At 37.1% G+C, this 13,544-nt stretch overlaps 2 protein-coding genes across 2 annotated transcripts in view; one reads left to right on the top strand and one right to left on the bottom strand.

Moving 5' to 3' along the window:
- MED12L (mediator complex subunit 12 like) overlaps positions 1 to 13,544 on the top strand; it is a 360,401-nt gene that overhangs the window by 282,655 nt on the left and 64,202 nt on the right. Inside the window, exons 17-22 of the mRNA XM_018049036.1 lie at positions 1,777 to 1,895; positions 2,207 to 2,350; positions 3,189 to 3,352; positions 6,944 to 7,075; positions 11,996 to 12,223; positions 12,825 to 12,966. Coding sequence (XP_017904525.1) covers positions 1,777 to 1,895; positions 2,207 to 2,350; positions 3,189 to 3,352; positions 6,944 to 7,075; positions 11,996 to 12,223; positions 12,825 to 12,966 — 929 coding nt within the window. The remainder of the gene's footprint in view (positions 1 to 1,776; positions 1,896 to 2,206; positions 2,351 to 3,188; positions 3,353 to 6,943; positions 7,076 to 11,995; positions 12,224 to 12,824; positions 12,967 to 13,544) is intronic.
- The window catches only part of P2RY12 (purinergic receptor P2Y12), a 49,820-nt gene that overhangs the window by 16,622 nt on the left and 19,654 nt on the right, over positions 1 to 13,544 (bottom strand). The window lies entirely within an intron of this gene.

The following is a 13,544-nucleotide window of genomic DNA, read 5'->3' as shown; positions in this document are numbered from 1 at the left end:
AAAGCTCTGTTCATAGTGATGCTTCCTAAGGCCCGCTTGACTTCACATTTCAGGATGTCTGGCTGTTGGTGAGTGATCACACCTTCGTGATTATCTGAGTTGTGAAGTTCTTTATTATATAATTCTTCTGTGTATTCGTGTCACCTCTTCTTAATATCTTCTGCTTCTGTTAGGTCCATACCATTTCTGTCCTTTATCGAGCCCATCTTTGCATCAGATGTTCCCTTGGCATCTCTAGTTATCTTGAAGAGATCTCTAATCTTTCCCATTCTGTTGTTTTCCTCTATTTCTTTGCATTGATCACTGAGGAAGGCTTTCTTATCTCTCCTTGCTATTCTTTGGAACTCTGCATTCAAATGGGTATATCTTTCCTTTTCTCCTTTGCTTCTCACTTCCCCTCTTTTCACAGATGGCTGTAAGGCCTCCTGAGACAGCCATTGTGCTTTTTTAGGGTTCTTCTTCTTGGGTTTGATAGTCTTTTTCTTGATGGTTTTGCTTCCTGTCTCCTATACAGTGTCATGAACCTCCATCCATAGTTTATCAGGCCCTCTGTCTGTTAGGTATAGTCCCTTAAATCCATTTCTCACTTCCACTGTATAGTCATAAGGGATTTGATTTAGGTCATAACTGAATGGTGTAGTGGTTTAGTTTAGTGAAATCTTTCTTAAATACAAAAATCTGTAAAACGACCTTTGTTCCCTGAAATTAAACTTTCCCATATAAGGCGGTGTGTGAGGAGGCTTTTGTTTCAGTAGCATTTGACTACTTAGAATCATAGTGTTGGAAGAGAACCTTGAGATCATACAGTACAGCATTTTCTTGGTTTTAGATTTGTGTTTGTAAATACATATATTAAAAAGTATTTTTAAAAAGGACCTAATTATTTCTGGATCTTATCCTCAGAGCTGTCAATTACAAGAGCTCTTCTGGAATAAGCAATGTTCGTAGTATTTCTTACTTTTATTTTTTCCAAACTTCTCTATGTTAAATTGATAAAGTTAGCACTTTTCCAGTATTGTGGACAGAGTTAATTCTTTCCTGTCCCCTAAAAAGTTAGGAATTGTACAGGTTTCCCTTTTTACATACTAAGTTGTTAGACAGTCTCCTAAGAAGATACCAGTGGAGTTTTCTGTTATGTTCATATGAGCCTGGGTGATTTTTTTTTCCCATTCAATGTTAATATCATATTTTAAAAGTCAGTGAGTAAGAAATATTTAAGGAGGGATTTCTCATTAATCCTGGAGAAGGGAATGGCAACCCATCCAGTTTGTATTACTTGGAGAATTACATAGAGAGAGAAGGTTGGGGGGGCTAGGGCTTTGGTTGCAAAAAGTCAGACATGACTGAGCAACTATCAATTCTCATTAATAGCCAAAATTTAAGTATATTACATAAGTGAAAATTGTTAATGTTTAGAAAATAATTAGAATTACCTCATCAATATGGATCAATCTCAGAAGAATTCTATTGAGTGAAAGATGACAGATATAAAAATATATATCATATGATTCCATTTGTATAGAGTGAGCAACACTAATCTGAGCCATTAGAGGGCAGGCTCTTGGTTCTCTGGGGCGGGGAAGTGACTGCATGGAACCTGAGAGGGCGTCTAGGGTTTTGCTATGTGTTGAGTTTCATTACATGAATTAATTTCTTTTGTAGAAATTCAGTGAGTCTGTATACTTTTCCATATGTGTGTTATAGTTCAATAAAAAAGTATCCCTGAAAAAGCTTCCATTAAATGAAAGATAATGTATCTACTATGTGTTTATTTAGTTGGAGATGAAGGACAGAAAGCCAGGAAGAACAAACAGGAAGCATTTCCAACCCTGGAGACTGTGTTCACAAAACTTCAACTCCTTTCATATTTTGATCAGCATCAAGTGACATCTCAGGTAGCCATTAAAGCTGATTTATTATTATTATTTATTAAGGAATATCTGGAATGTCTGGAAATTAATTAAGCATTTATAGTTCTACCTTTAGGAGAGTTAGGTCAAGATCTTAATGACTGCTTATTTCTTCAAATTATATTTGTTTTAAGGATATTATTTGATTGGTACGTGATTTTCTTTTCTGTAGAAATGTTTCACCTTCTAAGTAGAATCATGTATAAGTTCACATTTCTTACCTTCCAAAATTAAAATAATACATAAAAGGTATTTGGAATATTGGTCTTCTAACTACTTTCACTTTTTCCACATAGATTTCTAACAATGTGCTAGAACAAATCACAAGCTTTGCATCAGGAACATCATACCATCTCCCACTGGCTCACCACATTCAGCTCATCTTTGATCTCATGGAGCCAGCACTAAATATCAATGGACTCATTGACTTTGCAATACAGGTATCAAAGGCATCTGCCTTTTAGCAAAGCAAACCTACTAGGCATTGTACAGTTTACAGTGAGCCACCCCATGCAATTTTGTATAGTTGAGACATTCTGTGTCAACAGTATCTAACTAGCATTTTCAACTAGCGTCTTTGTCCATAATTTTCAAATAAATATAATTGGTGTTAAAATAGTAAAAATCATGAGAGTTTTGACTGTATTTCTTATTTGTCTTTTGTTGTTTTGCTTAGGGAAAGGTGAAAATTTGTTTGCTGTTCATAATAGAGTATATTTTATGTAAGAGCAAAAAATGTGAAACATTGTTGATTTGTTCCACTATTTTTCTTGTACACATAGTTGAGTTCTTTTGTTAGTATATGTTGTTAGTGAGTAGAAATAAAACATATCTTTTATTTATTCTGTTGGAAGTGTTAGCTTTGTTAGTAATAAGAAAATACCCTGAATAACTTCCATTTATTGAAAATGAGGTGTAAATGGAAGAAAATCAAGAGGCTAGGGGTGTTTTTTCCTGAAACTATCCAGTCCAGAACTTTGGACCACCATAACATTTTGGCAACTGTTTCAGTATTGAATCCCTCTTGATGGCATGGACCGTGGTGCCCAGACAGAAGGAAAACTATAATTTTGATAAAGAATTAAAAGTAAAAGCCATTTAATTGCCTGAGGTACTGCGATGGTGCTTTTATTTATTTTATTGTTCCTGTGGCAGAACAAGAAAGGATATCAAGCAGTTTTTAGGATGCCTCAGTATATCCAGCGTGTGTAAAAATTAGCGTTTTTTCCTATTTGTTCTGGCAGCTACATGTTCATTCGATCGTTTTGCCTTTTGCAGCTCCTGAACGAACTGAGTGTTGTGGAGGCGGAACTGCTCCTGAAGTCCTCCAGCCTGGCAGGAAGCTACACGACAGGACTGTGTGTCTGCATTGTGGCTGTTCTCAGGCGCTACCACAGCTGTCTGATCCTGAACCCCGACCAGACAGCCCAGGTGTTTGAAGGGTTGGTATATCCTAAAATGTGTAAGGTGGCTTTTTAAAAGAAGCTTTATTTTGAAATAATAACTGAATATAAAGTTTGAAAGAAGAACAAAGACCTTCCTATATCCCCTGTTCACAGATTTAACAATGGAATGTGTATATGTGATTAAGTTTTATAGTGTCTTTAAACGAAAAATAGTACTGTTTGTTTCATAAAAAGATGCATAGTTAAAGAAGGCTTGTGCCAGGAAGCGTTGATCAGAACGGTGATAAAAGCGTAGAAAGCATGCCTGCCTACTTCTCTCTCCCTAGTTACTGTCATCTATGCTGACCAGAATCCTGAATTATTATGATTGGTGAATATGCGGTTGCTTCATTGTTCACGTAATTTCAGTTTCTATTTGGGGAATCTAGCTCCAAATAAGCTTTGAACACATACCATCTTACAGATTTAACTTTTCAATTTCATTTCTTTTATAAATTAAAGGAAAATTTTGATGAGTTAATCTAGAATAAATGACTTTTTGATTCTTAGTCTTTTTCAGTTTGGATGAATTGTAGGCTAAGGTTTTCTCTTCTACCGTTAGAGAAGTTGGGCTAAGTAATTACATCACTACCATTAGAGGCTGAAATTACTGGGACCAGAGAAATATAATGAGCTGTCAAAACACTTATTCTGAGCTCTGTTTTGTCCACTGCAGACTTCTTTCTCCGGGCTTTATGTATATGTTCTTAAAAGAAAGGCTACCTCTTTTTTCCCATTTTTCCTAATGGGCTCAAAAGACACACACGGAGTTCTTTGGTTTCACAGTGCTTTTTTATTGGCAATCCAGCACATGTAATCTATTCTAGAGTGGCATCTATTTAACAGCAGCTTTTGGAGGGAAGAGGAAATGCTACCACATTAATTCTACACATAGCTTTTTTAATTTGTAACTATTCTTTGAAGTCTTGAAGATGTTTCTGTAATAACATATAAAATTAAAAAAAAAAAAACCAGAACAAAGTAAATCCAATTATTGTTACATTCAGTTCATGTAAGAGGCTGTCTCTTAACTACATATGCTTTTCTTTAACTGCATTTCCCAAGATGAAAATTTTCACTTTAAAGTTAAAGTACATTTTGGACTAGGTTTTAGGCTAAAGTAGAATTTTTGCTTTTAGACTTTTGCTAACATTGAACTTGATATAAGTATTTCTGTGCCTCTTCTCTATTTGCAGCCATCCTTACCTAACAAATACTGTCTTATCACTTGAAGACACCTGATTTAATATGTTCTTAATCTTTGCTTCAAGTTTGTCTCTCCTATTCTTGCCTCTTTCTTCAATTTTTTCTCTGTGACCAGAATCAGCAGAATTTTTTTTCTCTGTTGAGCCAGTTAAATATTTTAGCCTTGATGAACCGTAAGTTTTCTCTTCTTATAAGAGAAAAGCCACGGATAATAAACACTTAGATTATTACTAAGTGGCATCTGAAACATCCCTGATATTCTTAAATGTAAAAAATAGCTACCTTAGAATCCAGAAAATATAGAACTATTTTACAGCCCTCATCTACCCTGTGGAGTTGAATAATTAGTACCATTTTCCAAGTCAAGAAACTGACACTCAGGCCTGTTAATTGGAGTGGCTGGTGAAGTGTTGTACCCAGCATCTCATAGCTAATAAATCTGCCAGATTCCTGAAACAGTTAGCAATCATTTATGCAGCTCATTCATACTGTTTGATTTACACCATACTTTTTAAACTGTGAATGGAAATGCCCTAATTGGTCATGAAATGAAAATAATTCTTTTTCACAAGTACTTTTTTTTTCCCTTTATTTTGAAATTATGTCATTATCATTCAGTTTGATATTTTAAATTTGTGTTCTATTAAATGTTTATAAAATCATGTTTGATATTCACTTTGTGTTTGTTTTTTATCATATATAGTAAAGATAAGTACTTTTCCCCAAACTCTTATTCTGGGTTGGGTTTTTTTTTTTTTTTTTTTTTTTTTTTTGGTACTTATATAAACATACTGGATCTCGATGTGAAATATTTTGTTACTTCTAGGAAGTCAAGGGAACACTGACTTTGATAGAGTAAATGCCTGGCAATCTTTCAATACATGTTTGTTTTCTTCAATCACAAAATAATTCTTTGCTTTTTCAAGGTATGCCTGGAGCTATTTTGGTTTATATAGGTAACAACTGAGTGAAGCACCTACTTTTCTTCTTAACTTTGGGACACTTTTGATGCAACTGACAGCCATTTTCAGTAGTCTGCATCAGCTGCTGTCAGTTCACAGGCTTGGGATACTACATGCTTATTTCTTTGCATGGTTTGCTAGTCCCACCTCTGATGTTGGGCTGGATTTCTTTCTGGATGTTGGCGCTTCTCTGTCTTAGTTTGAAAGGCATTTCTCATTTACACCCACAAAGAAAAAGCCCACAGCCTGGCAGGCCCATTTCAGGGAACACTGTTCTTCCTCTGCTATTGCCAGCTGAGCCACAGAGCTATCAGGGTTCTGCTGCTCCCAGAGTGGGAATAAGAAGTCCAAGTCTGTGTGAGCCTTCAAGTCACAGGTCTTGGGAAGGGTGCCCGGAGGTATTGCCCGTGATTGCAGTGTCCTTCTCAGCCTTGTCATCCCAGGCTTCCTCCCATCTTCTAAACAGCAGAGAAGGCTCTAGACTGGGCCTCTGGAGACCTGAGTTCTCTTTTAGGATCTGCTATAAACTAGCTCTTTGCCTTGTGGGCAAATTCCATTACCTTTCTGAGCCTCAGAGCCCTCTTTGTAAGATAAAGAAGGTGAATCAGGTGATTTCTGAAACATGTTTCAGCTTTAATAATCTTTAGTCATATGCGACTCTGTTGTAGTAGTATTGAACCCTGTAATCAAATGCAGCGTGGCGGTGGAATCTGACTCTGATAGTTGGATGGACCGCTAGGTGTCTATATGTGTCATGTGAAATTGTGTGCTGTATGAACTGTGGCCCGAGAGGCCATCTTCCTGATCTGGGAAACTGGATAGTAAACGCCTCTTCTGAAGTGCGAGTGTCATATCACCAAAAAGAAGGAGTTTGGAATTGTTAATTAAGATTGACTAAAGTAAATTTGTCTCTAGTTTGGATTAAGAAGGAGAATGTGACCTCAAACCATGAATTTGTCAGTTTCATGCCTAAACCAGCTTATGGTCTTAAAATTGAACTTATCAAACTTACTGATATGAAGAAATTGCCCCTTTATAAAGTGGACATGGGGTCCTTTGCGTATTTCCTGAATTTATCAATCTTTTTACTCAAGAGAGATTCTCTGCTAAAAGTTTTATATCCTAGTACAGAAACTTTATTCATGGACTCCTCCCTATACATCTTCTGTATGGAGGAATTTCTTTCATTTCTTATTATTAATGGCATTTCTGAAGTTTTAAAAATACGTAGTGTTTCAATATCATAATAGAAAATGATATTTTATTCAGATATTTACTTGCTATAATGATTAGTGTTAACAGTCTGATATGTTTTTTTCTTACTCAAAGTAATCAAGGAGATATTCTCTAAAAGATTCAAGCAATAACATATATATTGACAAAGTATGTGTCTCATGTCCTCGTGTATTTTTCTCCTTAGATTGTGTGGTGTGGTAAAGCATGTTGTGAACCCCTCAGAATGTTCTTCCCCTGAAAGATGCATCTTAGCCTACCTCTATGATCTCTACGTGTCATGTAGCCACCTCAGAAGTAAATTTGGAGACCTCTTCAGGTGGGTAGAAGAAAGTCAAAAGAATAAGAATAGGTTTATGGCCTCCCCCCACCCCCCGCCTTTTTTTTTTTTTTCCTGTGGGCCAACCAATATTGTCATCCTTTTTAATAATGAGAAATAATCCTAATTATATCTGCCAGAATTCCTGTTGAAGTACATTTCATTGTAACTGTAACTTCCTCTTCCAGATTACTATGCATGTTTAACTCTGATTGCAATTTTGGTAGAATAGAAAACATTCTGTATTTTGCAGTTGCTATTACCTCACTTAGAAAATTGTTTCCCCATCGTTTGCATACTTCCTTTCTCCCTGCATTTGTTTCTTTGACTCCTTTTCCTTCCTACTTGAAATAGCATTTCTGGCTCCTTGTCATTCTTTGCAGTTTAGCTCTTGTACCCCCAACAGATGGACAGGTGCTGGAAACTCTTTACTTACTTAATGTTGTTTGAGGAAGTTTAGATGATTAATTATAAGTTGGTGGAGGGAAGGAAGTGGTAATAGCTGACAAAATAAGTTTGGAATCGAGAATTAGGCAAGGAAAGAATAGTCAGTTATGATTTTCTTCACTCTCTTGTACCTTGCATCCAGTTTGTATGTAAATCTGAGAAACTCTGTCTTCCAGGTACATCTAGAACCTGATCACTCTTTATTGCTTTGCCGCTCCCACCATGCTCATCTCTTGGTTGGACCATCACATTTTCCTTCTAACTGCTTTCTTGGCTTGCATCCTTGATTCTCCTAAGAGTATTCTCAACACGTCTTCAAAAATCACCCTTTTGAAACAAGAATAACTTGACATATACTAGTGGCTTCTTATCTACTCAGAATAGAATTCAAAATCCTTCAGGATCTACTGGATCCAGCCCTGTCTTCTCTTTCTCTCTGTTCAGATTAACCACATGGACCTCCCTGTTGGTCTCCAAACATTCTAAACACACTCCCATCTTGGAGCTTTGGCACTTGGCTGTTACTGCTCTTGTAGTTTTCCTGCAGTTACTTGCTCACTCCCACAGTTCATTCAGGGCTCTGCCTCTCTGATCAGCCCCTTTGAAGTAGGACAGCCCTTGCCCCCACTCTCTGTCATTCACTGAGCTTAGCATGATTCCCCCTCCCCACTTCATACATGATACACTTATTTATGGCCTGGCTCCTTTCTAGACTATAAGCTTCTTGAGAGCAGAAGCTTTATGTTTTCTTCATTGCTCTATCCCAGTACCTTGAAGAGTATCTGGCTCATAGTAGGCACTGCAAAAAAAAAAAAAATCTATTTAAAGAATGATCTATACCAAAACCAATATCTGTGATATTTTTAATGGTACTGATAGGGAAAAAAATGTGAAAGTATGTCTTTATGAAATGAATTAGGTTTAAAAATAATCCCTTATGAAATATTAATATTTTCCCCCAGAAATAATGTAAAAACAATGCCCATGTTCTTCTGTTACTTTGCAGAGAGCTTTCAGTTTACAGTTTTCAGAGAGTTTTCTCATAGATGACTGGGTTCTTGCAACAGCCCTGTACGTTTCTCAAGAAAGCCACAGTGTTTGACCGCTAATGCTCCTGCAGGGTAGTAAAGCATGTTAAGAGAGTTAATTCAAGTATTGCACTCTGGCTGTGCAGAAACTTAGGAGACCAACAATGAACTGAGGGGCTGCTTAGCATTAGCAATTAAAGACATGGAAGAAAATGGCAATTCTCTTGGAAAACCTTCAAGTCGAGTGTTATTTATAGTCTAGGATTAAGAAAATGGTTGAAGAAAAGCTAGATGTGCAGAGAGATGTCTATTAATATATTACTAAACCAGTTTTAATGATTGGATCTGAAACATCATCTATAATGTGTATAAGTGTAATATTTGAATGAAATAGATCACTAATCGCATCTACTTATGACTGAGCAGGCTTCCCTGGTGGCTCAGACGAGTAAAAAAGGTGCCTGCCAGCGCAGGAGACATTGGTTTGATCCCTACATTGGGAAGATAACCTGGAGAAGGGCATGGCAACCCACTCCAGTTTCTTGCCTGGAGAACCCCATAAACAGAGGAGCCTGGTGGGCTACAGTCTGAGAGGTCAAAAAGAGTCAGACATGGACGGAGCAGGTAACATTCACTCTGACCGAGCTGCTGTTGTGTGCCAAGGGCTTTGCTGGGTTGTTTTCATCAAGATCTTTAATCCTCCTAACAGCCCCAGGAAGTAGAAGTAATTTTTCCTATCAATAAATGATTATTCTTCATTGTAAATTAATAAATGATGAAACCCACATTTGAATATAAGTCATTTTGGCCTTGAGCTATGTGTTGCGTTCATTATTGTATCAGGTTTTTATGATGCATACAGCTTCAGAAGGAAATGAGAGTTTTTATTTGTTTGTTAACTGCATATACTCCTGAAACAGAGAGTGCTAAGAATTTGACAGTGACCTTGATGGCAGCTAATGTTTCATTAAAACCTAGAACTCATTTGTAAAGAGTGTAATAAGTGAAATAGGAAGCTTCAAAATGAAGGGTGAGGAGACTCAGCATGAACCACAAAGTTCAGGAAAATTATAAGTGGAGGCAGGAGGGCATCAACTTGAAAGAAGTCCCAGAAAAGTGAGGCTAACTCATAAAAAAATGCAGAAAGAAAAGCAGAGATTTTTTGCTTTCTAAAGACAGACTTGGTAGATTGTTAGAATTAAGTGGAAAGTTGAAAAAAGATACTGCTTTGCTATTTGCAGAACTCTGTTTCCGTAACACTCGGAATACTGGGAGGTAGAGGAAACCAGGGACTGATACTAGGAAGGGGACCAGCAGAGAGAAAAATTGATTTTTATTTCCTTTTTAGTGGAGAGGTAAAGCAAATTTAGAACTATCGCTAAGTGAGAATGTATGAAAGTTGAGTGGAAAGCGTGGCAAGGGTTAAGACAAGGAAAAGAGAGATTTTAAACGTGCTTGGAGGACTTGTCTAGTGGTCCATTGGTTAAGAACCCACCTTCCAATCCTGTGGACATGGGTTTGGTCCCTGCTCAGGAAAGATTCCACATGACGTGAAGCAACTAAGCCCATGCGAGCCACAACTACTGAAGCCCACATGCCCAGAGCTTGTGCTCTGCAGCAAGAAAAGCTAGCACAATGAGAAGCCTGAACACCACAACTCGAGAGGAGCCCCTGCCTGCCACAATTAGAGCAACCCTTCCTGCAGCAGTGCAGAGCCAGCACAGCCATAAATAACCCCATTTTAAAGTTAAATGAATAAAAGCTCTGGGAACTATTTAATATTTGTCATTTTGAACAGGTCATGAATTCAGGTTGCAAACTTATATCCTTCAGCAACCACTAAGAAGCATGCATATAAGTTGTCTGCAAAGAAAAAGCATGGAGAAAGTTGTATTTGCTACCATTTAGTGGGTGGCTTTAGTCCTCCCTCTTGGCCCAATACTTTCCAAGCATATCTGGGACTTATTGTTACCTGGGACAGTTTTTTTTTTTTTTTTTAAGCATACAGATTACATACACCTAACAGTGAGGTCCACAAGTCTTTTAATTTTTACAAATTCCCCGAGGTGATTGTGAAGGAGAAAATCTGAAGTCACATTTTGGTAAACACTGAACTGAGCAATCTCTGTTTTCTGGAAGCAGTTGTCAGTGGTAACAGTTTAGGATAAAGAGTGTATGTTGCTGCTGCTGCTGCTAAGTCACTCAGTCATGTCTGACTCTGTGCAACCCCATAGACAGCAGCCTGCCAGGCTCCCCGTCCCTGGGATTCTCCAGGCAAGAACACTAGACTGGGTTGCCATTTCCTTCTCCAAAGCGTGAAAGTGAAAAGTGAAAGTGAAGTCGCTCAGTTGTGTCTGACTCTTTGTGACCCCATGGACTACAGCCTACCAGGCTCCTCTGTCCATGGGATTTTCAAGGCAAGAGTACTGGAGTGGGTTGCCAGAGCCTTCTCCAAAAGAGTCTATAGATCTTTTCATTTGTGAGGAAATCATTCCTGGCTACTATTTTTATAGGTACATAAAACTAGGGCATGTCACCTTGATCACAAATAAATTCACTGAAATTTAAAAAGAAAAAATTTTCTGTTGCTTAAAACAGCTCTTTTATAGAGAAGATGAAATGTTGTTTATGGACTTGTTATCCACAGCAAGTGGGCAAGGACAGCAATGTGCACGTGGGGTCTGAGCTCCGAAATCAGGTCATCCTTCAGCCGTAGCTGCAGAGCAAGATTTGAGAGGATGCTTTCTAATTCTCTTTTATACACTTAGACAATATATTCTATATATTATTCTGTATAATTCTGAATATTGTATACCAGGTTCTTAAAACACCCTAGATGCCACGGAGAAGCACAACATGATACATTTTTAGGAACAGTATAATGGTTTCTCTATTCTCATAGACTTCATATATTATCCATATCTGCCTTCCTGGAATTTAAACTCCTTGAATGCAGGGAGTGAACCCTTCTTTCCTAGTTAGGTATGACACATGAACCTCCCTGGATATTCCGAATGGAGAGGAATAGTTTTACAGGATGCATGATTAGGATAAAAACACCAAGGTATTGCTGGTGTGTAATCCAATCCATTTTTATTAGTCTTAAGTTATAACACTCACTATTCAGAAAAGTTGTTGGACGTGTTAGTAGATGATTTTATTTTTAAAGCATGTAAAATGTAGAAACGACCTTTAAGTTAAAATTAGTACCCAAATGTCTTATTTTTGTTTTGTTCCTCTACCCAATTAGTAACTATTTTTTGAACTAGAACATTCTAGGCACTGTGTCCAATGCTTATTATTGGGAAGTTGGAATCAAGAATCCATAATATGAGCTTTCTCTAGGAATACTTTACAGTTGCCATTTAATCTGTCCTTAAATGAAGTCAGTTTCTAGTTATTGTAGTTTTGTTTTGTCTTTCAACTCTTCTTCTTCTAACCTCAGTAGTGCCTGTTCAAAAGTAAAGCAAACCATATATAATAATGTGATTCCTGCAAATTCTAACTTGCGATGGGATCCGGACTTCATGATGGATTTTATTGAGAATCCCTCGGCCCGTAGCATCAACTACTCAGTGCTGGGCAAGATCCTCAGTGACAACGCAGCCAATCGCTACAGCTTCGTCTGTAACACTCTCATGAATGTATGTATGGGTCATCAGGATGCTGGAAGGTGAGCTGGGCTTTTTGATTAAACACAGTTGTTGCACGATTGCTACTTTGAAATTCAGATCTTTAATTTGAGACATTTGGCTTTGTTTTTTAAATCTTATTTTGTAACTGAGTTTACTTCAGCTCTATTCTGGCTGCTTTTCTTAACCTGGCTTATTGCTCTGACGTAAGATGCTCTAGATATAGTCCATCAGTTGTCTGATCCATTTTCAAAAACATATATGACAAAAATACCAATGAAAAATACACATAATTTTGGAAATGTTGGATTTAGTTCTTCTTTTTACTTTTTTAAATGATTTTTAAAATCATGAATTCATAGGTCAGATTTGTTTACTGAACTAAAAATATGTTAATTGCTATCTGTACTGGTTATTGTTTGTTGATAGACAGCATTAAATATTAGAAAACATGTGAAGACATTTCCTTTCTCTTTTCCTGTATTCTAGTAGGTAGTTTGTCAAGCGGATTTTTATTATATCCTTGAATCTAAGAAATGAATCCCATGTTCGATGATACTGAAATTATATGTTCGTTGAGTTTATCCTGTACGAGTATTTGTCTTTTGTTACTTTCTCCTATGTTCTTTTTCTTCTTTGTAGGATTAATGACATAGCCAATTTCTCCTCCGAGCTGACGGCCTGCTGCACTGTTCTCAGTTCAGAATGGCTGGGGGTCCTGAAGGCTCTTTGTTGTTCTTCAAATCACGTGTGGGGGTTTAATGATGTTCTTTGCACTGTAGATGTAAGTTTTCTGTTGCATTTAAAAACTCAGCTGTGCAGCTAAATATTCAATTAGTAATTTTTTTTAGTTGACTCAACTCTTAACTGAAATAATATAAATTGTTTTCTTCTCTCTCTGTAGAAGTGATAAACCAGAGTGTGATTGCCAAGGATAAGTAAATGGGAAAAAAAAAAAAAAACTTAAATAGCTTAATTTAGAGTGGAGATGCCAGGAGTCTCCTTCTTTGTTAGCTGAGACTTCTTGTCTGTGGTCTCCTCAGAGTAGTCTGTTCATAGTTTACTAAGTGCCTTGGGTCCTTCATGGTGCAGGGCGTAACTTAACTAAAGCAGTTTGCATTCTGAAGTCAGCCAGTTTGTTTTCTTAAGGTGAGAAAAACTCTCCTTAGAGTATTGGTTCTGTTGTGTGGGATTAGGATGTCCAGGCTCAGATTTGTAGAGCTGTCCAATCTTTCTTAGTGACTGTGTCTGAAAGTTTTTGAAGAGATGTCCGTTATAAAGTAACACATATTTTCTCAACTATCACATTGCATCATTGTGCGAATTTCTTAACAATCCATCTTGATTCTTTATTTCTGCTTG

This window comes from Capra hircus, chromosome 1, assembly GCF_001704415.2.
Source record: "Capra hircus breed San Clemente chromosome 1, ASM170441v1, whole genome shotgun sequence".
In the NCBI taxonomy this organism is placed as follows: domain Eukaryota; kingdom Metazoa; phylum Chordata; class Mammalia; order Artiodactyla; family Bovidae; genus Capra; species Capra hircus.
This window is presented reverse-complemented; position numbering and strand designations above follow the sequence as displayed.